This window comes from Symphodus melops, assembly GCF_947650265.1.
Source record: "Symphodus melops genome assembly, chromosome: 17".
Lineage (NCBI taxonomy): Eukaryota > Metazoa > Chordata > Actinopteri > Labriformes > Labridae > Symphodus > Symphodus melops.
Window position 1 is genome coordinate 4,036,936 of NC_136707.1, and position 27,808 is coordinate 4,064,743.

Genomic DNA, 27,808 nt, shown 5'->3' on the forward strand with positions numbered 1-27,808 from the left:
CACACACCAACGTCAAGTCTGGCTAATACTCAAGGTTCTGCCTCACTACGTTTGCTTTTAAGTTGTTAAATATTCACGGCTAAACTTAAAAACACAGACGACCTACTTCTGAAATTAAAACCTCTCATGTGTAAGTGGGAAACACACGCACACACGCAACAGGCAAAATAATAACACAATGAAGAAAGGAAATTAAGGTCCATGGCTTCGCTAATGCTGACGTCTCGTTCACGCTCTTCTGAAGATTTTTTGTTTTACTCCCCCCCCCAGAATATTTGTGCATCGTTAGGATCGAAACAATCACTTGTAGAAAGGTGAATCTAGCGTTCACACGTGGATGTTGTCAACGAACAACACTGCTGGGTTTACATTCACGCTGTTCACACACACACACAACCGCCCTCCTTCTCACAACATAATGTTTCCCCATGCATACTACACTCACACACGTGCACACTATTCATAAGGTCAGGAACTTCAGATGAGTACACCCCCCGCCCGCCCGCCCGCCCGCCCGCCCTAAAAAGGAAAAAAAAAAAAGCAGTACAACAATACAATCATGTTCTATTTGTAAACAGGTAGAAGCCACTTGACTTGTTGTTGCATCTTCGGACACAAATAGGATCAAGGCAATGAAATGTGGACGACTTTTGCACTGTTAAAATAGTATCTTCAACCAAAACAGGTTTTGTTTTTTTTGCCTTTGCTTTTTTTGCTTTTTTTTTTTTTTTCAAAACACCATTTGTGGCAATGAGAGTGATTAAAACAACGGAGAAAAAAAAGCAAGTCATATTTCGCATTTGTTGTACTTAATGAAACATTTAAAACATTTTCAGACATTGGAACAAAAAAAAATAATAAACGCCTCTCAGTAGGCCATGTGAGAGGCTACAGTATGCATAGATACAGATTCGCCTTTCTCTTGGTTTAGAAGTCTGACAAGGAGACAACTGACAATCACACGCACACGATAAACACTCCCCACTTGAGATTTTTTTACATCAGTGGAGTGGAGGACAGGAGGAGAAGAGAGGGGATCATTACAGCCAACCCCCCCCCCCTTCCTGCCCCTAGCATAAGGACCCCCCTCCCTCACGAGACAGCATATTGAAAGCAGTGTGTTGAGCTTCTCCAGCTTAAAGCAGTTATTTGGCAGAGAAAAAAAAAACTTACAGACCTATACATAGTTTTCAGTGCTAGAAGTTGGATTTTCCTTTCCTACAAGGAGTAGTAGTTTTTTTTTTAATTCACCTACAAGGGGGGGAAAACTGGCTTGATTTCCTGAGAACCATTGCTGGTTATTTAGCAGACAAAGAGGAATAGTTCAAATAACCAACGCCATGGCCAAAAAACACTGATCCGAATTCCCAGAGTTACAAAGTATCGTCTTCATCCTCAATAAGAGATTACATTTTTTTTGTGTTTTTCTTTGTTTTATAGATTTTTTAAAGCTTTTTTTGTTGTTTTTTTTTTTTTAAAGGATTTTCTTTTTTTTTTATTCCATCTTCTCTTTAAAATGAAGAATGAACACACCTTCTGCCTCCTAAGTCTTGTAAACAAGAGGTTGCAGTGTGGCACCTCCAAAACATTGAAAGCCTATTCTGAAAGTGCTGTTCCCCCCTTGCCCACTAGGGGCTAGCGGGAGGGCTTGCTAGATAGACCCCGCCCCCTCGATTAGGGCGGGCGGGGCTTGCTAGTCCCAGCTGCGGCTACAGTCCTTTGCACTGCAGAGCTCAACGTTCTTTAGTTTTAAAACAAAATTGGTGCAATACTTTTAATGTCACTTTTACTATCACCAGATAATCCTCCTAAGTCAGCTTTTATTCTTCTTGAACTATCTGTTGATCTTGAACTCCAAGACAACGCAGTAAGGTAGGCGTGCCAAGGCAGAGAGGAGCGCACACATACTTGTTCACACACGCAATCACGCACACAAAGTACTTTCTCTCTCTCTCACACACACACACACACACACACGCATACACACGCATACACACATACGGTAAGGACCGCAATGAGTAAACAGCTACACTGGAAAAACTGGCTGCTCCCTCTATATTGCAGATTATATATACTGAGAAAAAAACCACATTCAGTGCAAAGTTAAAAAAGCTCATACTCCAACATTGTCAGCCAACAAATGCAAAAAAAAATAATTAAAAGAAACCAAAAAGAAAATGTTAAAAATGAAAAGAATTGGAATTCAAATAAACATGACGAATGAAACAAAAAATATATATAATATGAGCTCGATTGAAGCTTTTTTCGGTCTGAAAGAGCACTACCTGGAAGCAAATATCCATCTGTTCACATTATAGAATTGGCCTGCATGATTCAAGTATTCCAACTGATATGTTTTTGGGCTAACACAAAGTGGACATATGTGCAGAGAGAAACGTAACTTGTTTTCCACAGGGAGACCCCGTTTGTTGAATATATTGTAAGTGAGAGAGAGTCCAACTAGTGCCATTGCGTTTAGAACTACTTTCCCCACCCCCCCATTTTCTTCTGCTGATTATTGATAATTTCTCTACTGACCCCTCCTCGCACCTGTTTGATTAGCAGGCGGCTCACATGGAGTCCCCGCCCCCTGTCAGGTGATCCACCGGGAGGAAGGAGCTGATTGAAGAGGGGCTGCTGATCCCGCCCACCTCAGTGCCACTGGGGCTCCCCCACAGGCTACTGGAATAGTTTGGCCCGCCCCAGAGGGAGGAGCTGTGGAGGTCGCTGCTGTTCCACTGGTTGGGTTCAGGAGCGCGGCTGGGGAAGGGGTGAGACTGATCCATCCTGCTCTGAGAGGAGCCGATAGTCTGCCAGCTGGAGGAGGGGGTGGTCAATGACTGCCCTTGTGCAAAGAAACGGTTGATTTCCTCCTCGCTGGCAAACTCAGCCAGAATGGTAGTGTTCCCCAAAACACACCTGCAGAAAGAGGATGAGTGAGTGTGAGTGTGAGTTGCTTCATTAAAGTCACATCAGTTTGTTCACACTCACTCAAATAACAGGATCATGATGTACTATTTTTGTCATTGACTTATTCAAGACTTTTCCTACAAGCCCCTCAGTAAAAACTATGCATGAAGTCGAGATGGGCATCAGGAATTATTCAGGAAAATCTCGGTGAGCGTGCAGGGATGATGACGTTTGTAATATCTGTGCTCTAGTTTGATCTTTGTTCATGTGAAGAAGCTGCTTCTTCTGTTCTGCTGCTCAGTGTTTTGAGGGATGTATAAATAACTTGGGAAGGTCACAGGAGCAACCCGTCAACAAGTGCATGTGTGATAGTCGTGGGTCAGTGTGTGCATGTGCTTCTATCTGGGGTCTTACATGTGCAGGCTCTTCTGGGCCTTGGCGGCCTCGTCCTTCGAGCTGTAGCAGACCACAGCATTGCCGTGTGGCAGGTTGAGGTGGAATGTGATCAGAGGGCCGTGCTGCATACACAGAGTCCTCAGGGTGGAGCCGTCGATCTACGAGACAGATACACCAACACAAAGGGTCAGCCGAAATTTATGCTGACAAAAGTCAACAGTCTCTGCATGTTAAACTACAGATTACTACTTAATCTGAATATTAAACATTTCATCTCAACAATAAAAGGAGCACAAGTACCTGTGGTGTGAGATTTTTCAGAACAAGCCATTGGGATCTCCCTGAGCTGCTGCTGTCACCCCAGCTGGAACCTGCCGATGCACACAACGTTTAACCACAACAGCTTCAACACAAGCACAGAATGAAGTCATGGAGGTAAAAAAGAAAACAAGATATACATCTCCTTTTCTATGATTAACCAAATTTCCCTTTTCTGCTGGAATTTCCATTTTCAGCGCAAGAAGAATAATTAAGAAGCTTAATAATCCCACAAATTCAAAACCGCTTGCTGTGGGTGATACAGTTCATGTGGCTTTGCTCTCACCGGGGGTGTATCTGGACTCAGAGGAGCCCCAGCCCCCCAGCCTCAGGGCAGAGCCGTCCCAGCCGGAGGAGGCAGAGCTGGGCTTTTGGCTGGTGAGGCCGGGTGGGGGTCTGGAGGGGGCCGCCACAGACAGAGCCTTGGGAGGCAGGGGGACCTTCCACAGCTCATGAGCCAGGGAGGAGTTGGACACAGAACCGGCGCCGGGAGACCATTTTGACTCATTGGGTCTGGCTGTGAGGACAAATGGAGGAGAATTCTTATGTCACACACAAGAAAAGTAAACTAAAGGAATCAAAAGGAGCGGAAAGGTTAAGAGTTCCACGTACCTGAAGTGCTTTGTGCTGTACTGGTGAGGGAACCGCTGTGGCTGGAGGCACGAATGGATGACCAGGCACTGTTAGAAGGCATCGTGGTGTTCAGTGATGAGGATGGCCCTGCGTCACAAAAAGAGTGCATTGAGACAGAACTAAAAAAAAAATTGGACTTCATCAATTCAGATTCCTTTAAAACATTTTAATATACATTTTCAGGTTTCATTTAATAGATTTTAAGCCTTAAGAAATGTGTTTTATGTTTGATATTAAAGGACTGGCTCAAAGGTTTTTTTTTAAGTTTATAAAGTCTGTCAATAAAGTCAATCCCATTAAAAGAAAAAAAAAAATCAGCCCAGTTTATGGGACAGAGTGCTGCATCTTGCTCTCGTATAGAGAGCATCTTTGTCTGAGCAGAAACTGATAGTGACAGCTGTTTTTATCCATTTTGAACTGAACTGCTGAAATAAATAAAAAAATAAATAGAAGTTTAGATCAAATCCAAAACCAAAATAGAGCCAGCTCTCAATGGCCTACTTTCTTTAGCGTGTCCCCCAGCGTGTGACCTACCGTTGTTCCTGTCCCTGAGGTGATCTGTGTCGCGGACGGTGTTGATAGAGAGGTTGTTGATGACACTGCCGGGGGTCACATAAGGGTCAGTCTCAGGGTCAATGTTTGGGTAACCTTTCCAAGGCTCCCCGGGCCGGAACTCTGCAGACACAAGCAGAAACACAAACACATGAAATAAAGGTTGTTTTGTTTTTTCAAACAAAAACAGTGTTTTTAGTTTGTTTGTTTTGATAGATGTGGAGTCGGGATGTATACCTGGGGGCCAGGTGACACTGTTTCCATGGGGCGGGGGGGAGTTGGCACGGGGCGGCCAGCCATCGCCCACAGAGCCCATTGACTGGCCGGGAGGACTCAGGGGGGAGGGGCCAGGAGACAGGTAGTCATAGAAAGGAGAGTCCTCCAGACGCAGACCAGACATAGCACCTGATGAACAAACGGGAAGGGAAAAAAAAAGATCTCAAGTCAGTGTGTGTACACTTTGAAAAGCATACATTAGTATATTAATACTGAGGTATGAATATACTCAGGTGTTTTAGGACTAGCTGTCCTATACACCGTTTGATCCATCCACAGAGAAATATTGTCTAAAGATTATTTCGCTCTAACTGCAAAGCTCGACTGTGAATCCAAGCTGAAGACCTTGTGGGGATGAACAGTGACTTTTTTTTTTATTGCAAACTTTAAATCCACACGGTCTCCAGGGTTGGAAATGTGCTCTTCAAACACAACTGATTCATTCACGGACAGTTTCATCAGTCAGTCTGGGAGCCAGCTGCTGTTATATCAAACACGTTCTTTACTTACCAGATTTGCTGTTCTGCTCCAGAGGGTCAGTAGCCCAAAGTTTCTTCAGTTTGGACTGGGGTGGCTCCTTGTAGGTCATAGCCCCAACTCCACTACTACCACCACCCACGCCCATGTCCAGGGATACATTCAGGTTAGAGTTCAAGCCTGAGGGGAGTCGTGGAAAAGACGAGAGGAACAAATTCAGTCACTGTGAATTTAAATATTTGAGGAACTTCAATAGTAATAGTCAAAACTAAAGAGCCAATTTAGATTTTCAAATATGTATATAAGGGAATATAGGAGAACATACTGATCTAACTATGAGAACATAATCGTAAGAGTAGCAGACGTACTTAAAGGGTAGTTGCTGATGGATCCGAGAGCAGAAGTGTCCTTCTGCATCTCGGGGGCATTGTGGGACAAGTAGTTCTCCAAGTATGGTTTTAGGGGCGGGGCCTGTTTCAGCAGGGAGGGGTCCAGGTGACGTGGTGGCTGCATCATCGATGGAGACGAACCAATAGGACGTTGCTAAAGAGAGAAATAAGGAGGTTAGAGGAGGTATCACCATTAATGAACTGCTGCTTCGTGAAAAACGTCACCTCTGGCCGTGATAGACCAGGAAGGATTAGAAGTGCACACCTGTTCAGTGGGTCGTCCCACTGGCATGGCTCTCTGGCTTTGAGCTTTCTGATGATGCTGCTGCTGCTGCTGCTGCTGGAGGAGTAGACGCTGCAGACAAATAGGAGGAAACTTCTAAATAATGTTTTGTGTCATGATTTAAACTACTTTGGATGCACTTCAAGACAGATTCACATCCACCCAATCCAACTTTATTCATAGAGAACATTTAAAAACAGGAGCTGGCCAAAGTATGTTACATCAAATCTCAGTTTTTGGCCCTTGCCGTTTTAAATGTTGCTTGTTATCTTCTGGTATGCATTTTGTTACATACAAAAAAAACATGTGGACAAGATTTCATCTCAAAATGAATTGGAGGTGCTCATAAAATGACAGCTAATCTGTGTTGCAGGGAAATCAAAAAACTACTTCCTTGTAATTGAGTACTGCACATGATCTGAAACATTCAAAGACTCTGAGCATTTTCCCGTCACCGTACCTGTAACTGGTTGATCTGGTTGAGCTGTGACAGCTGGTTGAGCTGGGAGAGTTGATTGAGCACAGCCACCTGCTGAGGGCCGAACAGAGGGTTCAGGCCTCCGTTACCTCCTGGGTACTTCAGCAGGGAAGGAGGGACCTGATGAAAAACACAGTTCTGGTTAGTTTTTCTGTAAAAATGACGATAAATACACATGAAACGCCAGAAGAGAGAGGAAGGTAAACGCTGCTCTTAAACTCTTTAATGGAGATGAGCAGAAGTCAGCATAAGGGGAAGTAACATGGCTGCGTGTTTTTGTGTCTTACCTGAGAGGGAAGGATGGGGGGAGGCACTTGATTACGAAGGTTGGGTTGGGGAGGGACCTGGGACTGGGGGCCACCTCGGCCCTGTGCTACGCTGCTGCCACCCATCATGGGGTTTACATTCTGGGTTGGAGGGGGATACACAAACACAAACGTAAAGGGTTTGACACTACGACTTTTACATGAACTCACATGTAAGTACAACCACAAATTAGCACAGTAACATGTACTTTCCCCATCAACACAATGATTCTAATGCTTTAGTATCTTTGGGCCTGATGCTCAAGACCATAACGACGGAATCCTCTTCATCCTCCCACACTCACCTGCCGAGTGACCCCAGGACCAGAGTGGGAAGGAGACGGCCCCGAGTCAAGACCCGGGAAAGGCGGAGCAGAATTGGAAGAGGAAAAGCTCATGCTTTGATTGGAGGAAAGTTCATCAGAGGCTTGGCTATCGTAAGCAGAGGAGGACATAGACAGCTGCAGAGGCAAGGCCGTGTGCACAGCAGATGGATGGCAAGCACAGACGGACAGGAAGCACCATCGGCAGCCAGAGAAGTGCAGAGAGAGAGAGAAAGAGACGACGTAAAAGAGTTAATTTTGCAGAAGAAGAGTGGAAGAACAGAGGGGGAAAAAGCAGAGGAGATTTTGTAGAGTGAGAGTGTAGAGTGATGAGCAGTAGAGATAAAAACAATAAGGAAAAAGAGACAGCAGAAGATGAAGATAAAAACAGAAAGAAGCGCAGGCAAAGCAACAAAGCATTAAGAAAAAAAACAAAAAAAACATGGTAGCTTCTTCATAACTAAATAAAGTGCTGCAAAACAAACATTTAGCAACACGACTGTGCAAGTGTTCATGTTTCCTCTGCTTTGTTGCTTTTAAGTGACAGGTGTTTAATGGCACGTCCCTTTAAATGGTGTGTGCAGTGTGTTAAACCAACCACTAAAGGGCGCTACAGGTCTAAGAGTAAAACTGCAGCAGATTAACCCCTCCACATCTACCTCACTGATCAACCTTCATCATTGTAATGTCGCAAGACATTAATTATTATTCCACAACCTACCTGATGTTCTTTGGCTCGTTAAGTGGTTTTTTAAGTAGCGTTTGAGTCCCCAAGATTTGCCCAAGTGACCTTCCCACTGGGGTAACTTGGAGACTTCTGCATACCTTGTCATAGTAAGGGTTGCGATCCATGGCTGAGTCCTTGTGGAGCTGGTGTCGGGGCCCGGGGTTCTTCCCCATGCCTCCGTTGTAGTCTCCAATACTGCCCATGTCCATTCGCTTGTCCTGCATCATCCCAGCTCCTGTCTTCATGGAGTCGTCGGGAGAGTCTCTCTGCAGGGGAGGAGGTGAAAAAAACAAGACCGATAAGGATGACTATTGCAAAGCAAGATGGATCTCCAAAATCACAATAATTAAGGCTTGTTGTTTCATATTTGGACATTTTAACAGTTAATCCCGCAAGAACAGATTATTTTAAATCTTATTTTTCACAAAATGATCAATATATAAAACAACAAAACATTCAAAGTCACACATTTTAAAGAAGAATGAAGAGGATGGTTGCTTACAGAGAAGTTCATGTTGTTGAACTGGTTCATGAAGGGTTTCATCCAGGGTTCATCCTGCTTGTTGACTGGTTTGTTCATCTGTAACATTACAGTAAGAAAAGATTATTGAGCCACTAGACCAGTTTTATTTCCCTTTAATTGCCAGTGTATTTTATTTTGTCAATGAGCACGCCTAGAGTGCTCAAAACTCAAACACACGATGTGTTTTACGACATCTTTGTTCGACGCAGTTCAATGTTTGAATGCTCTGGAATGACAAATGTACAAACCTTGTTGGAGGTTCTATTCTTGTAGTTCCAGGTGTTTTGGTCATGGGACCGGTTGTCCTGTTGACTGTTGTTCCACATGCCGATCTCCACCTCTTCTTCCTGGTCCCAGCTGCTCATGGAGCCCTCTTCACCACACCATGTCTCCATGGGCTTAGGACCCGGAGCTACAAAAAGGAAGAAACCACATATTTGCAAGTGACGACATTGGCAAACAATGATGCAAAGTGGCAGGAGTAACGAGTGCCAGAGGGTTAACATGACTTCTTGTGCTTTCAATCAGGTTTACTCTTGAGCTGAAGGTATTTCCTAAGTAATCAGGATCATGCATGGACCTACCAGACTTATGCTGGTTGCCCCATCCAGGTCCAGAGTCTCTGTTGCCTCTGCTGGGATCCTCCCAGGTCGAGCTGGTGTCCATGGGCTTACCCCAGGCAGAGGTCCCATTGTCCATGGACACAGGTGGAGCATTGGTGGGCTCCGCCCATGTTGAAGACTCCTTCTGTTTCTGGTAATGCTCGCCCCAACCTGGAGGAAAGAAGGATGGAGCGATGAGATTGTGGATTTACTTCACGACTTGTGGTGTCAACAAAGAGCTCAGTGTTTTGTTTAGGGTGGCAATACAAGTAACATTTTGAACTATGCAATACTCTAAGCATTATAAAATATATTTTGATTTTTCTCTTCTCACAGCTCATCTTTATTAGAGCAGCCATGGCAGCAAGTTTTGGATACCTAAAAGATGACCTAAAAATTTAAACCATCACTTTTTGCATTAACACTTTAAGTTTATATTGTGTTTCTCTGCTGGCATCACACCAATGCTTTATACGAGAGCCCTGCTCACCCCCCTGGGGAACCCTTTATCGACCTGCTTATGTAAGTGTTGTTTCCTTTAACTCTTGTCAGAGTGTGGTTGTGCGCACACGCCCTTTTAAATGTCAGAAACTGTTTGAGGGAGTGTCAGTTCGGCTCCTGTTACAGATGACCATCCAGACCTGCTACTTTCTCCCTGCGCAGGAGGCGCTTGGGGAGATGCTAGGGATGCCTCCTTGTAAAAATAGGACAGGTCATGGGGTGGGTCTCGGGCTCCGGTGTCTCTCATGTGACTGGGCACAAAAGTAAACGAACATAAAAACAAACCCAGCTGAGGAGACGTGGATACATGCTGATGTTTATGCAAAAACAATGTTCCGTCTGTATGAACTGATGCAGACCTGCAAATTTATAAAATGTAACCTCAACCGGTCTCTTTAGCATTGTTTCACTGGCTGCATAACAGTGTTTGTGTTCAAATTCATGTTAACAGAACAAAAATTCCTGAGGTGAATTATTATCTACACCCTGAATCATTTTCACAGTACAATGAGCTGTTTAGCCCCACCTCTACTTGCCATCCCCTTTGCTGCTCCAATTAGCTCACGAGAAACCAACCCTGAATAACCCTATTAGCCCCCCCCGTTCTTCCAGTTCTAAGCCCTCTGCCATAGAAAAGCAGTCTTCCTCTCTTCATTGCCCCCACCTTACATTGGAACCATTCCTATTACTAAGTCACCAGAGCTCCTTCTCCACCACTCACCCTCTCTTTTTCTCGAAAACCCAACAAAAGCCAGCGTTTCTACAGAAGGCAGAGCTGGCGGGTGAGAGAGAAAAGGAGCAATGGAGGAAAAAAAAAAAAAGAAAAGGCGAACGTGGAAAGAGAAAAATCGATGCTCTTAGCATTCCAAAGGGATGACTCAACCGGCTTTACAAAAAAGCTCTCAACATAGACAACACCATGGGGAGATGGGGGGAGAGCGACTATTTGTTTCCTTCTCCGTGCAAACTGTGTATGCTTCTGAATACATTTGTAAATATGAGTGTGTCCACACCTTTTGTGTTTGTACGGTGCAAATCTTTTAAATCACGTTTCAGCTTTCTCAAAACCAGAGTGTGGGTGGGAGATTTTCATTTATTCTTTCGGCTTACAGACTGCACCAGAAGGCTTGCACTAACATGTCCAAACTATTTTAAGTACAGGCTCACATCCTAGCATTTCTATTTTTTACCTCAATGCAATGCTTAAACCTTAATTACATTGATCAAGCAAGGTAGTGAAACCTATAATTGCACAAGTCTGAAATGTACATCTGACAATCTTAAGAACTCTGAAATAAATTCACATGTAAGAGGATGCAATGATCAAAATATCTCCTTAGAGTAAACTACAGGATTTGAAATATGATGACATCTAGCAATTGTCAGGAGGTGTTAGAATCATTCTTATACACAAAAGGTGTATGGGCAGATGCATATTTGTCTTAATTTATTTAAAACACATTTTCATGGAAAAGTTAAGATACAACAGTAGTTTATTATGACCTTTGTATATTCATGTCTCAACTGACCTGAAGTGCAGCTTTTGTCCTGCGTCAGAGGGTTGGTGGGCTGAGGGGGGTGTTTGACGCTGTGTGCTGAGTGGGACTGGTGCTGAGAGGAAGGGCCCACAGCCTCCTGAGCTGATTGGCCAGTCCTGTTCCACATGTTGACAGATCCACTACTGTGTTTACCTAGGCACAAGGTTTCATCGCATGGTGAGTCATGAGGCACCTGGAATTGCCTTTTATTTCAGTTAGGATCTCTACATCTACTTTCATAATCTTCTTGTTTCTTTTGTGTTTACCAGGGTCTCCCCAAGCCGCCGTCCCATCGTCGATCTCCATCCTCCGACGAATCGACTCTGGAGAAGGCTCTTCCCACCCAGATGACATTTCCTCCTTCTGACCTACTGTAGGCATGGGTCCTCCCAGCCATCCTGATGGAGGAAAAAGAAGAATTAAACTGAGTCATCAATTGTATGTCCTCCCACAAATATATCAATGTATTTCTAGAATAGTAGAATTCCATATCGATACCATTTCATGTTTTTACAATGCAGTAATACATAAAAGTGAAATGACAAACAAGGGCTTTCTCATAAAAAAAAAGGAAAAATCTTGCTCTGGAAAGAGATTTTTGATGATTTTGGTGACTACCTGAGGGTTTGCTGGAGCCTTGATTGCCTCTGGACATGTTGGATTCAGGACCTTTCCCCCATTCATTTGAAGCCTTTGGATTGGGCTCACCCCAGCCCTGACTGTTACTATGAGGATTGGGTTTGTGGACCGAGTCACGCCAGTTGGAACCTGGGTTTGGAGTGTTCTGGTCAGGTGTACTTGATCCTCCGCTCCCAACCCAGGTGTTGCTGCTGCTGGTGTTGGTTCGGCTTGGCTCGCTCCAGCATCCAGAGCCGGAGCGGTCGCTGTCGCTGTCCCAGCTTGAGCCGGCGCCTTTCTGGGTCTCCCCCCAGTGACTGCTGGCCCCTGGTCTGCCACCATCGCCACCATTACCCCAACCTTCACTTCCATTTCCAGTGTTGGAACTCCAGCTCTGCTGCGATTTGGGGGCATTCGTCCATGTGTTTGACCTACACAGAGACAGTAATGTATCAGCAAAAACAGAAACTGAAATGTTGAGGTTGAGAAGAAGAAATCATTTGAAAATTAAAGTCAGTCAAACATTTGAAATCATTTTGTGATTCTTCAACATAAACTACCTGTCATCTTTATTGACGTTATTGCTCCAGGTGTTACTGCTGTTGTTGTTCCCTTTGTAGCTGGATCCATCGTCCCAGCCACTCTGCCCAGATCCTCCACCTGCAGAGGGTTTGTTGTCCCATCCAGAAGTAGGCCGCTCTCCCCAGCCAGATCCTCCTGTTCCTGGACCTGAGCTGCCTGAACCACTTCCCCATCCTGAGAGCACAAGAGAGGAAAATTATTGAATTTTGGTTTTACATTCAGATATTTTTGACTTTATCCCTAGAATGTATCTAAACTTTTGGTGGGTTCACATTACAGCCGTACCTCCAGAGGTCTGGGATGGAGCTGCTGGTGTTGCTGTGCCCCAGCCTGAGCCGCCGCTGTTTGCCTTTCGTACATCACCTCTTACACCTTGGTGCTGATTATTAGGAGAGTTGACATCCCAGGCGGTGTTCTGCCGTACGGGCGTCTGTCCCCATCCAGTGTTGGACAGAACCCTCGGATCCACATCACCCTGGGGCACGGCTGGCAGTACTGGGGCAGCAAGGGTACCTTTTCTACGGTTTCCCACTTTTGTCTGGTCTCTATCTGAGCCTGATCGGCCTCCAGAGCTCTCTCCGCTTCCCTCACTTCCTCCCGAGCGACCCCAAACTCCTGTGACACTTCCCAAGGCGTGGCCGCCGCCTCCACCCCCTCCACCTCCCATGCCTATGGCGTCATCCTCCAGGCTCTTCCAGCCATTGTTGGAAGAGTTTCCTTTATGACTTCCAGCCTCTACGTGGCTGTTACCAGGAGCTGCTGATCCCCAGTCTCCATTTGACATCTTATTGTTAGATGTGGAAGAGGATGATGAGGACGAGGAAGAAGACGACGTGCTGCTCCCCCAGGGGCGAGGTATCCCTGCTGGAGGGCCCATCGTGGTTTGGTTCCCGTTTCCTGGCGTTTGGCCGGCAGAGCCAGTGGCTTGATATATGCCAACACCCCAGGACGTGTTGTTCTGAGGCTGGTTTGGGTTATTTACAGGCCCCTGGTCCCAGCGTGGGGCCCCAGTGTTATTGTGGTTATTATTACTCTTGTTAGCAGCAGAAGAGGAGGAGATTGGGGGATTCCCAGCCTGCATTAAGGCAGGGTTTTGGGGGTTCACAGTGTCTGCATTTTGGTGGCCCTTGTCTCCAGGGTAGGAAGTCGTGCCCCATGGCGTACCGAAGGCCCCAGGACCCCCTAGCTCACCTTTGGGTTGCTGAGGGGCTGATGAGGGAATTCCATTTGCCAGTGGACCCCCATTACCTCCTCCAATAGATCCCCAGGAACAATCCCCGCTGAGCTGGGGTGACGCGGTAGAGTTTGGTGGACTAGAGGTCATTGTGGCGTTAGTAGTAGTAGTAGTAGTATTCATCATTATAGTGTTATTTGGTCCATTGGATTCAGTGTTAAGGTTGGTAGGCTGCAAACCACCATTTCCACTGCTGCTGCTTCCTAACACCTTGCTGCTTGCTGTACCATTATTCACCTCAGTGTCGTCCATCATGCTGCTGTTGTTTGGAGCTGCCATGCCACCCCAGCCCAGGATGGGGCCCGGTTGGGGAGTCAAACCCAGTTTAGAACCCGTCCCCTGAGCCTGTGAAGGCCGTTGGCCCTGGGACGCTGGGCTTGGATTCTGCGGCCAGGCACCGTGGTTGGCATTTGGATTTAAAGTGTTTGGGTTCAACCCTCCATTGATGCAGGGGTTGTTTCCGCCAGTGGGGATCATGTTGCTGCCTGATTGGGTGCCCCACACACCACTGTTATTGACGGGCTTGTTGTTGTGGTTAGCCATGTTATTGCTGCCAATACTACTGGACCCTGCCATGGAGTAGTGGGAGGGCCCAGAAATGTGATTATTTCCATTAGTTGCACCGCTGATGGTTCCAATACCTCCACCGATTACTTGACGGCTGTTTCCGTTGCTGTCCCCGTTCACTGAAACACCAACCATCATCGCGGAGGTCACCATAGAGGAGATTGGCGGAGAAGCCGCAGATGACACAGAAGGAGAAGCATTTCCTGACATCATCATCACTGTCGTCACAGCGGCAAGGTTTTTCTCTGAGCCAATCGAGGAGCTAGAATCTGCGTCCATACATTCTGATGCCAGCTCAGGGTCTGATCCCGACCCGCAGCCAGAGGAGGAAGAAGACGAGGAGCAGGAGAAGGAGGAGGATTGGGGAGGCCAGACGGAGGAGTTAGTTGAAGACGGGTTGTTGGGTTTATCAGTGCTTCCATCCACTAGGACTTTGCCCCAGTTGCTGTTGCTGTCACTGCTGCAGGGAGAGCCAGAGGACCAGGGGGAAGGCTCATACTGGGAGTCCAAGCCAGGATGTTCCAGACCTGGAAAGAGAAGAAAGCCAAGAGTCAAAATGTCATCAACTTAAAGAGTATTGGTTCATTTACTCAGTTCAGCAAAATGTTTGTTTTTTTTCTTCATTTTTTCATTAAATGATAAGACACAAATATATACTAGGTTAGATAAAGAAAAGTAGTTGTCCATTCACAGTGGCTATTGATATTTTTTGATCCCTCTAACCTTCAGCTGTCCGACTGTTCTGCATGTGATTAGTGCCAGGCCTGAGCCCGGACACAGCTGCCACCACTTTGTCACCACAGCAGGACCCAAAATCATGCCAAAGCTATAAACCAGCATTCAGCGAGGTAGAGGATAATTATCAGCGGGAGAGGAGAGATGGAGGACATTAGGGGAGATAGTATGCACGGTTGAAAAGATAGAGAGAGATAAAGAGAGAAGGGAAAGAGAGGAGGAGGTGGTAGCAACCTAAAGAAAAAGACCTTCCTTCGTACCTCAATGACTTTCCTAAATAAATTTAAAAAAAAACATCTCATCAGCAGTGAGACTTGGAGAATCTCTAAACAAAAGACTCAAATCTATTTTGACCCGAGTTGGCTTGTATGTCCACTTTATGTCAACTGCCTGTATTTAGAAAGCAACCATTGATCCATATATTAATGTTTGTTAACCCATAGTAAAACATTCAGGTACATACATACACACATACATGTATATAAATAAAGAGAAACATTGGACCTAGCATGTAAAACAGCAGGCTTTACTATTCTTCAGATATGGGATTGACTGATATACAAAAACATGCTTGAGCCTGAAATGATTAAAGCATGTAACCACGTTTATCAGGTTTGATTGTGTAGTTCATATTCACTTTTCAGAGTGTGGTTGAGGTCAGAGACATCACTGTAAGCCAGCCCTAACATGTTTTGTTTTTGTGCCATAGAGGCTCTGGAGCTGTTGCATAAAATCTTTGAGCAGATTTTTATTCAGCGAAGCAATTCTAACTTAAACTTGGTCGATAGATACTTGCACCATGTGGTGTTACATTATCACAGGACACCCACAGAAAAATGACAGATTTATTTTCCAGATTCTCCACCAGCAGTCCTCTGAAAAGAGAAAAAAAAAAAAAAAAAAAAAAAAAGCGGCTACATTCGAGTTTCAAGCCTTTCCACCACTTGGTAGCCCATCTTTGGGTCCTTCTCCTTTTCATATCTCACTTCACAGCTCTCTCTTTCAAATACACTGGTTGCCAGCTCTCTGCAGCGCTCTTAAAAATGTGCTTGCCATGTCCTCACGTGTACCCTTTCACACCCATCACCTCACTTATTTTCCTCTTCTCTGATGTGCCGTTAACAAAAAGCACCGTCTTTCAAGTTCAGGACAAACAGGGTCGATACAGCGCGAGCCTCACAAAGCAGAGAGCCAAAGTTAGACATTGGACCAAGAATGCGACGCAGGAGAAGGAAGAAGGAAATGTGTAGTCACCTGTTTGATTAGGGGAGTGGCTGACGGAATCCCGAATGGGAGCCATGTCTGGAAACAAAGAGAGGACAGGCTGTCAAACAGACTCGGAGGGAGTGAGAGAGAGGCAGCAAACAAAAAGTGGGGAGATGTTAGGCCAAGCACAAACAGGATATTCAATGAGAATCAATGTAGAAGAAAAAGTGTGTTAGTGTCAGAGGGGTTTAAAGCAAGAAAGGCTTGCAAGTACAAAAGTATTGGTGGATAGGCCCAGCTGGCAGCTACCAGAGCTAGCATTGATAAAGAGATTCATTCAATATTTGAATTCAAAATGCTCTGCTAATAAGCTACATAGAGATCTGCATCATTCTCTGTGACTTTTCATTTTCAGTCTGGATGAACAGTATGGATGAAATCAAGTCGTAAAAATGTTTGTTGTTCTTTCTGAATAGATCATTTGATTTTGCACTACTAGTTCGAGTTAAAACACATCAGCACCTATGTACAAGAGCAAACCCACGTTAACATTTAAATGTTTTTGTCAAATGGATTTCAGGCTTATTCAAGAGTTCGTTTGTTGCTTGTGTGGGCAAGACGCCCCCAATGTGTTTTGAGGATTCTGACATATCTCACTTGACAGTTAAATCCCTGCTTTTCAGTATTTCACCTGCAAGTGTGGCTCCTGGCAGCAGCTCCTGGCTGGGCAGGAGAGTGTCCCCGCGTTCAGTGGCGAACAGGTGACCTTTGGTTCCCAGGTCGACGAAGGGGAGGCCAAAGGTTGAAGTTCAGAGGGCGCAGCCTCAAGGGTCTGAGGTGAGGAGGCAGGGCTTGTCAGAGCGGGCAGCAGGCTGATCAGGCCTCCTTGGCATTGCTGAGGACTGTACGTGTGTGCGTTTTGGTGTGTACGTGTGTGTCTGGGGAGGGGGAAGGGGGGCTGTGGTGTAGATTTCGGACTCTGCCTTCACTTTGTATGCTCTGGCACTGCAGAAGAGACAAGGAGAGAAAGTGTAAGTTGAATATATGGTACAAAAGAAATCAAAACTACAGAAAAAAAAAAAGCATTAGTCAAACATTACATGAGTCACAAACCCACATATTCCTTCTATTCTTTCATATGTTCCACATGTTTGAGTGATACGCACAGAAACTCACAACACCATTTCACTTTCTCCCGTAAGAGCAACCACAATCCTGTGATCTGTTCAAAAGTAATAAGAACAAAATTGGTTGCTTCTACATCTAAAGCATGATGTTAGCGGAGGAGAGACTTAATTAGACCAAAGCCCCCATTATCATTTAGTTTTTTCCCCCCATACCTAGTCAGCTGACGTATCAAAGTCATAAAGTTGTAAAATTAACAATGATAGGCTTAACATCCTCAGAGGATCAATTATTTTTGAAAGTCACCATCGATTAAGCCGTTATCACATCAATTATTCCAACTGAGCATAAAAAAAACAAGTTGAAAATGGTCTGCAAAATATTTCTCCACAGTGTGTCCCTTATCTTGTTGTTTGAGTAAATCAGGCAACTGTGCAAGACGGTCATTTTACCTCAAGCTTGGCACTTTTATTTATTTTTTTAAACCTACCCTCTACCTTGAGAGGGAAGAAAGTGCATGGGACTAGATTAGGGTTATACAACCGGCTTAAAGCTGGCAGCACTGTCCTAGGACACAGTGGAAACCACAACCTCTTATCTTAGAGGCAAAACAGGTATGTAAGAGAGTGAAGTGACAAGAAACAATGAGATGATCCACAGAGAGAAGACGGAGGCAGTCATCCTTCAGTAAGAGTGCACCGGTGTGTTTGACAGCGAGAAGCTAAGTGTGCATCTGTGAGCCTCCTGACCATTTCTTCCTGCAGGTTACAGAGTGTGCTTGCTCTCACTGCCTTCTGCAGCAGTACACAGGTCTATTTATAAACCTTCAGTGCAAACAGCAACCACTCTGTTCACTAGCCAGCACGATAAGAGAACAAACAAACTCATGTGTGCATTGCGCCCCAATGTGTGCACATGCAATGAAGCGTGCAAGGCTTCAAGTTTGGGGCATGCTTTTCCAAATGATTGATTTTAATAAGTTGAGCAGCCCGTTTATAGTTTAGTGTAAAGAACAACTTCATTATAACAAAAAAAAAAGCTGCTGCAGTTCAAATCAAAGGGCCAAACCAATGCTATATAAGTCTTTAAACTCCACAGAAGCGGGTCATCCGAGGAGATACTGCACCAATGAAAAATACAGAATAATGAAGTAATCGTACCAAAACGACCTCCCACCCTTTAACGCCTTAGAAAAGTACCGTTCCTCTTTAAACAACGCTTGTTCTTCAAACTAAACAACTCAGAAGTTGATGCTTAAACTTTCTGCTCTGACTGGCTCCCTCCAGCAGCTGCTGCACTTAGAAGTACAAGCTCCTTTCCAGAAAGTTCTGCTTGTTTACACTTCGGGATCTTGACTCAACCGTCCTGCATGGAAACCCCTCCGTCAACACCAGAGACAGCGTTGTTGTCCTTATACGGCAGAATGCAGACAGATGGACTCATAATGCACAATTATTTTGTAATCAAAAATAAAGATTATTCTAATCCTTTGTGTGTCCGCATTATATTGTCTTGTCTTAACTTTTAAAATGTCTTTTACAATGTAAATGACCAATGAGCTGTGTGTTGCTAGCCTGTGGTCCACAGCTGGAAACAGAAACGACTGAACGCTCGTCCACCAAACATCCAGTATCCTTAAACAATGTTCTTTTGGAGAGGGACAAAACGTTTTAGCATTTTAATTGAACACATTTTGCGTGACAAAATGCCTCCTCCAGCCGGGGCGCCGTATCACCTTGAAGTAATACTGCACGCCCCATGTACAGAGAAAATGGTCTTTGTCGCCCTTTAGGACTTTTTTTTGTTATGTTCATTCAAACACAGATTGCCATGTCTGGAACTCTATCTATAAGGTCTGTGACTTTTTCTTTTTTTAATCTACCTTTGAACACAATGTTGTATTGTATCAGACAAAAACGTGTCAGATCTCTGACAGAAGATTTGCTTAACAGTTTTCTTTATAAAATGTAATAAACCAACAGCTGTTTGTTTATTTAGCTAAAGATTTCGGCTCCCATTGCATTCTCTTTGATTATTTTTCTTTTTATGTTATTCTTGGAAAGCTACAATTAAAAAAAAACTTTGCAGACGCTCCCTAGTCCATATAAGTATGTTCAGTGACACTGCTCAGTACACAGAGTACAGTTTGTTCATCTCGGCTCCTGCTTCCATCTGAGAACGGCTTTCATGAGGGCCCCTGGAGGTGGCAGCGGCCCAACTGCTGCTATCATCTTACAGACACACAGAGAGAGAGAGAGAGAGAGAGAGAGAGAGAGAGAGAGAGAGAGAGAGAGAGAGAGAGAGAGAGAGAGAGAGAGAGAGAGAGAGAGAGAGAGAGAGAGAGAGAGAGAGAGAGAGAGAGAGAGAGAGAGAGAGAGAGAGAGAGAGAGAGAGAGAGAGAGAGAGAGAGAGAGAGAGAGAGAGAGAGAGAGAGAAGGGAATATAGGGACAAGACACAAACATGGCGAGTGTTGTTGAGGGAGAGTGGAGAAAAGAGATTGTTAACAGGATAGAAAAAAACCCCGAATGATACTCAAGTAAGGAGGGAGGAGAGGAATGTGAAAAAGAGGCCGGAGCAAAGAGCCTGTCATTGAGGTTGATGAGAGAGGAATGCAGCTGCAGCTTCTGACATGTACGCATAAAAAGCAGAGGTCAACTTCCTGAAGTCAGCAGCACATGAACCCAGTACAATGTGTACTCGGTTACCTCAGTGTGAAAGAGTGCTTGACCTACTGCTAGCAACCAGAGAGAGAGCTAAAGGATCAGAAGACGTGTCCAGTGCAGAGTGTGTTTGACCCTGTTTTCTACCTCTGAAGAAAACTAAAGTAAAGAGAAGTATTTGTAAAGAGTTGGACATAAACAAAGTAAATCTGACGACATAAAAATGGTGTCCAAGTATGGCCAATACACAAAGAGGCCTGTACTACAAAGTCAAATCATATCAAAGAAACTGTATCTTTGGTTATCTGGGTTCTCTAAACTTAAGAAAAAGATATCACTCTTAGTGGCCACGTGGAACTGGTTATTTAGTCAAGAAATTAACCTAGAGGCTCTATGAGCACGCTCAGATGAAGGGGATAATTTTAAAATCAGACTGTGAAGACAAGAAGTTAGTTGGTGTTCCTCCTCACAGAACTGTGCGATGAAGAGATCCGATTGGTCAGTGTGCTGTACCAGCAACATTGGCTCTCTAAACACTTAAAAGCATATTGCTGGAGATGACGTGATTATTGAATGGATTTCTTTTGAAATCTCGTTCACTCCAGTTGGGGAAAATCTCCCTAATGTATTTTCTGGAGATGTTTGGTTAAGACCATGTTGCCATAGCAACACGCCCGAACACTCCCAATTCCTCAGGGCTTGTCTGTGCACGATGACATCAGAGCAAGCGGCAGATGCCAGTGTCTCTCTCCAGTATGCAAAACCCCTCCTGGTAAGTTAAGAGAAGGTCAAGGAGGTCTGGAGTTTTACTCCCGTGTTTCAGGGAAGACCATCGTGGAGGACGTTCGTGCACAAGCAAGCATTTAAAAAAAAAAAAAAAAAAAAAAAAAAAAAAAAAAAAAAAAAAGAGTATCAGTCTCGATCCAAACACCGTGTGCAGGAGGTGATACTGCATGTGTGCAGGAAGTGATAAGGGCACTCATCATATAGTCCATCATCTTGACGTCATCATTGGGAGGGGTTCAGAGGGGCACATGCAAACTCTCACCAAGAGACGTGTGCAATAAATACTCCCTGCCGGTTTTGACTTATTCAGCTGGTTTGTTTACCAGTCAGTCATACATTGGACTTTATTAATAACTTCATCTGTCCAAACACAGAACTTTTATCAGCTCAACAACCAATAAAAGTCATTATAAGTAAAGCCATCTCACTTTCCTCAGATAATTTCTCAGATTTGTTTTTGTAAAGCATGCCCTGGTTTGCATCTGAAAACTAAACTGCAGCACGGAGGGATTTTCAAACTAAAGTAGCTGGAGCCTGCTGAAGAGCTGCTGACCCCTGAGGGGAAATCAGCCTATAGACTGCAGCTGTAAGTGCGACACAGTCAGTATGGACACTGCATCTTTCAGAGAAACAATGACCACACTCTTGTTATTCTATAAGCATCATCAGTCATGGAGCGTCACACTCTGGTACTACAGAGACTGATCTGATTGTACTGGGACACACAACAGACGTTTAACAGCAACACAGCAAAGTGCAGGGGAGGTATGGCGAGGAGCACGTGACTCATAAAGACCAGCTCAAGGTCACAGATAGATGCGATAAGACTTCGCGCCTACATTAGCCATGATCGGGGTTTCAGGTGTAACTGTAGTAGGCTTGTAAACGCTCGACTCAATGGCAACTGTAACTGCAATTCAAAATGGAAAAGCCCACTGCGTCACATGGCAAAGGACACGAGTGGTGTCACAGGAGCAGAGCACACTGCACTAGTGGGATGACAAAAAGACAACGCAGACGTTTCTCGAGGAAATAGGTCGTAAAAACGATTCACAGGTGAATCAGTGAGATATTTAATACTGCAACAATCGCCATTATGCATTAGCTGAATCATGAATCACGACTAGACTGAAGCACTGAAGGAAACAGTAAAAGATTATTTGATTTTTTTTTTTTTACTTACCAATAGTACAATTTAGTCATTACACATTATCAAATTATCCTTGAAAATAAATTCAATGTTTAACAAGACGGGCATCTTAAAAAAAAACAACCAAAAAACAGCAATTTAGTGCCAAATTTAAAATCCCTGCAAATATTTGACATGCTCATGTGCGCCTAAATTTGGTGACCATCATTATTAAACAAAGGCTTCAAGTGCAATGTAAGAATTAGGAAAAGACAATGTCACTGAAGTAGTTGTTCAGTTATCCATATTGTAATTTGAAGCAGAGTTTCTGTGCAAGAATAGAACCGAGTATCCTTGTAGCAGGTGCTTCTAATAAATCAAACAGAAAACTCAATCAATAACAGTTACACCTCCCTATGATCGATAGGATCATGTTGGAACAGACCCTACACATCCTGATTTGGCATGACAGACACCATACTATCCTTTCTTACCTTTTGACCAGACCTGTATCGTCTTATTCTTCTTCCTCTTCACACTCTCCGTCTCTCTCTCTCTTCCATCCACTGTTCTTCCCTCTATGGGTATGTACCCTGTGGACAACAGGAGGCAACACTACTTATATTGGATAGAAAAGAAATGCATTTTGGGTTTGAAGTTAAAGATCAGACAGTATGTGTCCATACCACTGATTCAGCGTCTCATGTCCGTGTTCATTAGCTGTACTTTGTTAAAAAGTTGCCCAAATAACCCATCCTCTGTTTTTTTAAATGTGTAACTCAATACTTGGACCGGTTGCCCAGTCAAAGCACCAAGGTTCTGATAACTTAAGAGTAGAGTATGAGTTCACAGAAATGGTTCAATTCATCTTTAAATTTTCGGTCAAAAAATATCTTTTTTTACATCAGTATAAGAAATTATTTTGATTAATATACTGTATTTTCATAACGGTGCCTTTAAGGTGTCATACCTCTCCGTTTATTTTGCCACATGTTGGCAAATCAACAAAAGGTTTTAAATCATACTTCTTCATAACACTCGCTGACATGCAGGTCTTCGAACTCGGTGTGTAATAGGTTGTAATCAGGCTGTCTCTTGTACTGATTGTTGCATTGAGGTGCACTGGTTGTCGTGGTGGGTGTGCCATTCAGGCTGCAGGAGAAAGCTGCAGGCTGCAGGCTAATCCTTTAATGGGATTAGAGCACAGCACTTACTTTAGCTGTAAACAGACGTACAGCGATGCTCACACCACTCAGACAGACAGACAATCTTTCGAAAAGTTGAAGGATAACATGCACAGTGACTTCTAGAAATACTGAAATGTTCTCATATCAGAGTTTTAAATCAGTGTAATAAATATAATCATTTGGGAAATGTTATTGTATCAGGACAGTAATGCAAGAACAATTGCAGCTGCAGCAATAACAGAAGAAGTCAACCATGTAATTACTCACTGACTCGTTTGATAATCAATAATTTCAATAAGATTTAAAAGGAACATTTCTCTCATTTGAGTTGAAGAATACAGGATACTTGACTTTACATCTTCCGTAACTACACACTGATATCGCCAACCCCCAGATTACTTTAATAAAGATTTACATGATTCACAAGATCTCACATTTTCAGGCCAGATTAATCCAGAAAAATCCTACCCCCACCTAACAGGTTTCATTTTTCTATCAACGTTCAAAAACATCAGATCCCATCACCTGACTGCCTTTATCTGTTATAATTACATATAAATGCACACACATACACCTCCCTCTGTTCCCACACTCCCCCCCCCCTCCCACCCATCTCCTCTCTCCACTCCTTTCCAACCATCGAGCACTTCAGCAGATGGCCCTGGACTCGACAACAGCAGCAGCAGCGAAGCATGGTGGAGGCCCTCCTGGAGAGCACACAAACACCAGGGACAGCATCTGTTTATGAATGGGCCAACAATTGCCCAGCCCCCGACAGCTCCAGCTGACGGGGAGAGGGGGTGTCAGATGAGATCAAGGAGAACGAAGTATGGATTTGTTATAGACTTCCTAATTTTTGCTTTTTAATTGTTTTGAGAAAGAAAGGCAGCGGGAATTAATTGCTTCCTTCCATCTTTTTTATTTTTTTATTTTTTTTTTACTGCCGTTTTATTGGTTTAATGTATTTTAACTGTGCAGAGAAGACATTAAGCCTCCAGGTTTAATGACCCTCGTAGTCCCAATGAGACTGACTGGTAAACAACACTATTTGGCTAATCATCTCAACTTCCACCTTTAAAGCTCACGGCTGCGCCTGTGTGTGTCAGGACAAAGGTCAGGGTTCAAGAGGAAGAACTGGTGCGTCATAAATATATCACAGAGGAGCTTCATTTATACAGCAGTGCCAGCTCTGGATTTAACAATAATAACAATCAAGTTTGAGGTTTTTTTTTAAAAACAAAGCAAAATGTAAAACAGTGCCACATCAAACCCATTCTTGGTAAAAAGTTAAACCTGTGACTTCTAAGTATACTAGCTAGCAGTATACATGCTTATCCAATAATGGTTTCTTTATACTCTTATCCAAGATCCCTTGCAGGCATTTCTACAATGTTTAATGATGCAGAACCACCAGGAGAATTAGAAACATTACTTCAACAAACAATAAAAAGTAAATAGAGTTTTTCCATCATCATTTAATTTTCGGAGTCTTTAAGAATGGATGAAGCCGGAGTAACGTCAGTCCATCTGTAACTGCAGGGGGCTTCCAAGGCTCATCGGCAGAAGTGCTGTTTTAAGCTAACTTTCAGTCAACCCAGCAGAGCCAGAGCTGAGGCAATGTTTTTTGAAAAAACGGTTGAGTACACTCATGTGAGTCCAGCTCACCGGCATTTTCTTTTCTTTTTGTCTGCAGTCAACTAAAGCTAAAAAAAAACTTAAAATAAAGCTAAATATATTTGTGTCTCTGAGGCAGTAGAGGAAAATAAATAAATCTCAGACTTTGCCGAGATGCATCCCATGACCTTGTAGGATGGTTTTTCTCCTTCAAATTGAGTCATACAGCGAAGATGGCAAGTACTTTTAAATTCATAGGAGACGGGGTATTGATCGTGAGGTTTCACACGTACACCCCAGACAAGCACCCAAACACAAGCTGAGGAACACTAGCATCAGAAAAGACTCTTAAGACTCTGCCTGAAGAACAAAAGCCAGGGGGTAGCCGCGTGGCTAATTTGCATGTACAACATCACATCATTTGCATCAATTTGAATTAGCATGTTCTCGTAGAGGCTTAACACTGGAGGCTCCATTCAGGGAGGCCATCACTCAATTAGCGAATGACAGCAAAGTGCCTCCTCATCATAAACAGCCCGACAGCAAAGGCTTTGTGAGGCACTGCAAGATGTGACATTTCCTGCCCGGTTACAATTTCAATGTTGCAGTCAAAATCAGGTCGGTGCATCTCAGGTCATGCTATGTAAAAAAAAAAAAAAAAAAAAGTTCTGCTCTGACAATAAGCTGTTGTAGGAGACGCAACAAAAAACACCAAGTAATATACAGCAGCCAGATGATACAGTGTAGCCTGAAGTACTTGGCTGCCTCTTAAGGTCAGTTGAGCAAAGAGACTTTGGGTTTGCAGTTTGGTTTTCATTGAGAGGATATGGAAAATGTTGATATAAATTAGACGACTTCACCCCGAGGTGCCAAGCACTGGAGCTAGGCATGACAAAAAAAATAAATAAAAGGTGCCAAACAACCTAACCCCGTTGTTTTTAAAAAGCCTCTGGAAATGAAGGCAGAGAGTCACAGACAACAGCATAGCTCATCAGGATCTGTGGGCTAATGCAGTGGAATAGTTTTTTATACAGTGAAGGAGCCCAGATGAAGTCCTGCTCACAGCGACTGCACCCTTTCAAAGTGATCATTATGAACCGCTGAGTAGTGGGTAGTAAATTGTTTTATCCATATCTTTATTTCTGTGTAATATTGTTTTTGTATTTCACTTTTCTTTTTTGGTTTCACGTTTAATACACGTCAGACTGAAGCAGATTCAGAATAACAAACTGTGACGTGCACTCCTGTCAGGTTAAAAAATAAAAAGAGAGAGAGAGACCTAGAAATATGCATCCCGGACCTTTTGTTGCTTTATTCCTAAAAATAAAGTGTACTGAAAAAACCTAGACCCCTCACGCGAGCTTTACAAGTAAGAGTCAGTCCAGACCTGTCAGTTACATCGATAAAGTTGCACAGTAAAGCCGAGGCACATCAGCTGCTGGACAAAGCCAGAACAACATGCTCACTTTAAGTTTTCTCCACCCTGCCCGAGGTTGTGTCGGAGACGGCATCAAAGGCTCCATTTCAGCTCCTTCCTTGTTTCCAGTCTCATGACCATGTGCAGGTGTGGCTTTACTGCTCACAGGGGCAACAGTCACTACATAATCCTCCAGCAAAGCAGCCATGAATTTATAGCACTGCTGTACCAAATTCCAAATATAGTTTACAGTGCTTGGGCTCCGACACCTCTTGGGAACACGTTGGATATTTTTAGACAAGAAGTTAGAGAACAATAGTTTCTAGAATGGAGCCAGACAACAACAACAACAAAAAAAAAGTGGACCTAGAGAGCGGGCGATTTTTATAAAAGGCAAAGTAAACAAGTTGCACTTAATTCTATGCTATTTTTACACAGGGTTATGATTATAGACCCACAAGAAATGAACTGAATCTGTGAGCATGCTGCACGGTGAGACTGTGCCTGGAGACTGACTCACAGTTGGGTTTGTTTATGCGTAACTAGAGGGCTTCAGAGCATGAGCACTTCAAACTGTTGCAGTCCCCGCTGGTGCCGCAAAAGTTATAAATGTATCACATTTACGCTGCCGGGGTTTTTCCTTTTATAGAAACAAACACAAGACACGACTTCTTCTGATTATATCAAATAGAAACCACTTTCCAAACTAGAAACAGAGAGGCGCTTAGGCAGCGTTGTACAGTTGGCAGCAAGGTATTTATGAAACCAAAACAAAGATGGAAATCTAATAAGCTTGTTTAAGAAACGATTCCTTTGAACAGACAGTATGTATGATACATTTAAAAACAACTGTGGGCAACATGTACAAAAAAAACACTAAACCTCTCACTATTTATTTTGGCCTTATTGAATAGTTAACCCTTAAATTTCTCCCACTCACACATTTATAGAAATGATGTTGCTGTAATCAGAAAATGTGAATCATCTTCAACTTGCTTTGGCAACCAACCAAAATAAACCAGCACAATAAAAACATCACAACAGCATCTGTGAGAAATTACTTTCAAATCATGAATCACAACAAATACATTGGAGATATCAAACAGAAAAGGGCATAAACCTGGAACCAAAAAAAAACCCAAAAACGACAATGACGATGCTTGAACGCAAAAGCTAGGATTTAAAATCAGATGTAGTCTTCAGAGCATGTGGGTCACTAGTTTGGTCTGTGACTCTTTTTGTGCCAGCTCGACCGACTGTTTGGACACACAATGTGCTGCACAAACACCTCTCCTCACACAAAACATCAGGACACTGGCTCCTCATTTAGCGATTTTAAAACAGCAAAGCTTACTCAGCACAATGCAGCCTAGACCAACCCAGACCCTCCAATTCAATTCAAACGGAACTGCATGTGCTTGCATAAGCAGCAGTTGCCCGTCCCCTCCTGTCCCCCTGAGCCTCACACCCATTTAGTAACCCAACCATGCAGGATACACTCAAACCGACTAGAAGCACCTGTGGATCTTGAGCTTGTACACTAACCTATTTAGATGCTTCTGCTTCTTTGGTGGCAACAGCTTCCAATTCCGAATCTCTAAAAGAGAAAGGAGCAAATAAAATAGAGTTTAGTATCTCCTCCTTCACCGGCAGTGTTATTAAAATTGCTTGCGTATAGGGATGTAAAGATTAAATTGTGAGGTAGTTAAAAATTGA

At 43.7% G+C, this 27,808-nt stretch overlaps 1 protein-coding gene across 3 annotated transcripts; it reads right to left on the reverse strand.

Annotated features, from left to right (window-relative positions):
* Positions 1–594: 594 nt before the first annotated feature.
* On the reverse strand, positions 595–27,746 carry LOC306838106 (trinucleotide repeat-containing gene 6A protein-like). Of its 3 annotated transcripts, XM_079366075.1 has the most exons (26): positions 27,638–27,746; positions 22,369–22,467; positions 16,865–17,178; positions 16,222–16,269; positions 12,717–14,759; positions 12,410–12,605; positions 11,850–12,280; positions 11,498–11,629; positions 11,223–11,384; positions 9,175–9,363; positions 8,839–9,002; positions 8,570–8,647; positions 8,166–8,333; positions 7,323–7,478; positions 7,000–7,119; positions 6,695–6,832; positions 6,217–6,306; positions 5,931–6,105; positions 5,596–5,742; positions 5,047–5,214; positions 4,792–4,932; positions 4,237–4,344; positions 3,911–4,141; positions 3,607–3,677; positions 3,325–3,464; positions 595–2,919 (listed from the first exon to the last, which is right to left on the reverse strand). In XM_079366075.1, the coding sequence occupies exons 4-26, from the start codon at positions 16,265–16,267 to the stop codon at positions 2,571–2,573; spliced, it is 5,643 nt and encodes a 1,880-aa protein (XP_079222201.1). In that variant the 5' UTR covers positions 16,268–16,269; positions 16,865–17,178; positions 22,369–22,467; positions 27,638–27,746; the 3' UTR covers positions 595–2,570. The 3 variants fall into 3 exon arrangements, with proteins under 3 accessions (XP_079222201.1, XP_079222202.1, XP_079222203.1); XM_079366076.1 differs by lacking the exon at positions 22,369–22,467; XM_079366077.1 differs by lacking the exon at positions 7,323–7,478 and having other exon boundaries at positions 27,638–27,744.
* Between the last annotated feature and the right edge of the window lie 62 nt (positions 27,747–27,808).

What these genes read in the sequence shown, in the direction of transcription:
- LOC306838106 (XM_079366076.1), bottom strand. Translation starts at nt 16,267, where the DNA reads ATGGCTCCCATTCGGGATTCCGTCAGCCACTCCCCTAATCAAACAG. An exon ending in CCACTCCCCTAATCAAACAG is followed by an intron (nt 14,760 to 16,221) that starts GTGACTACACAT and finishes TTCTCTTTCCAG; the next exon opens with GTCTGGAACATCCTGGCTTG. An exon ending in ACCAGATCAACCAGTTACAG is followed by an intron (nt 6,307 to 6,694) that starts GTACGGTGACGG and finishes ATTTGTCTGCAG; the next exon opens with CGTCTACTCCTCCAGCAGCA.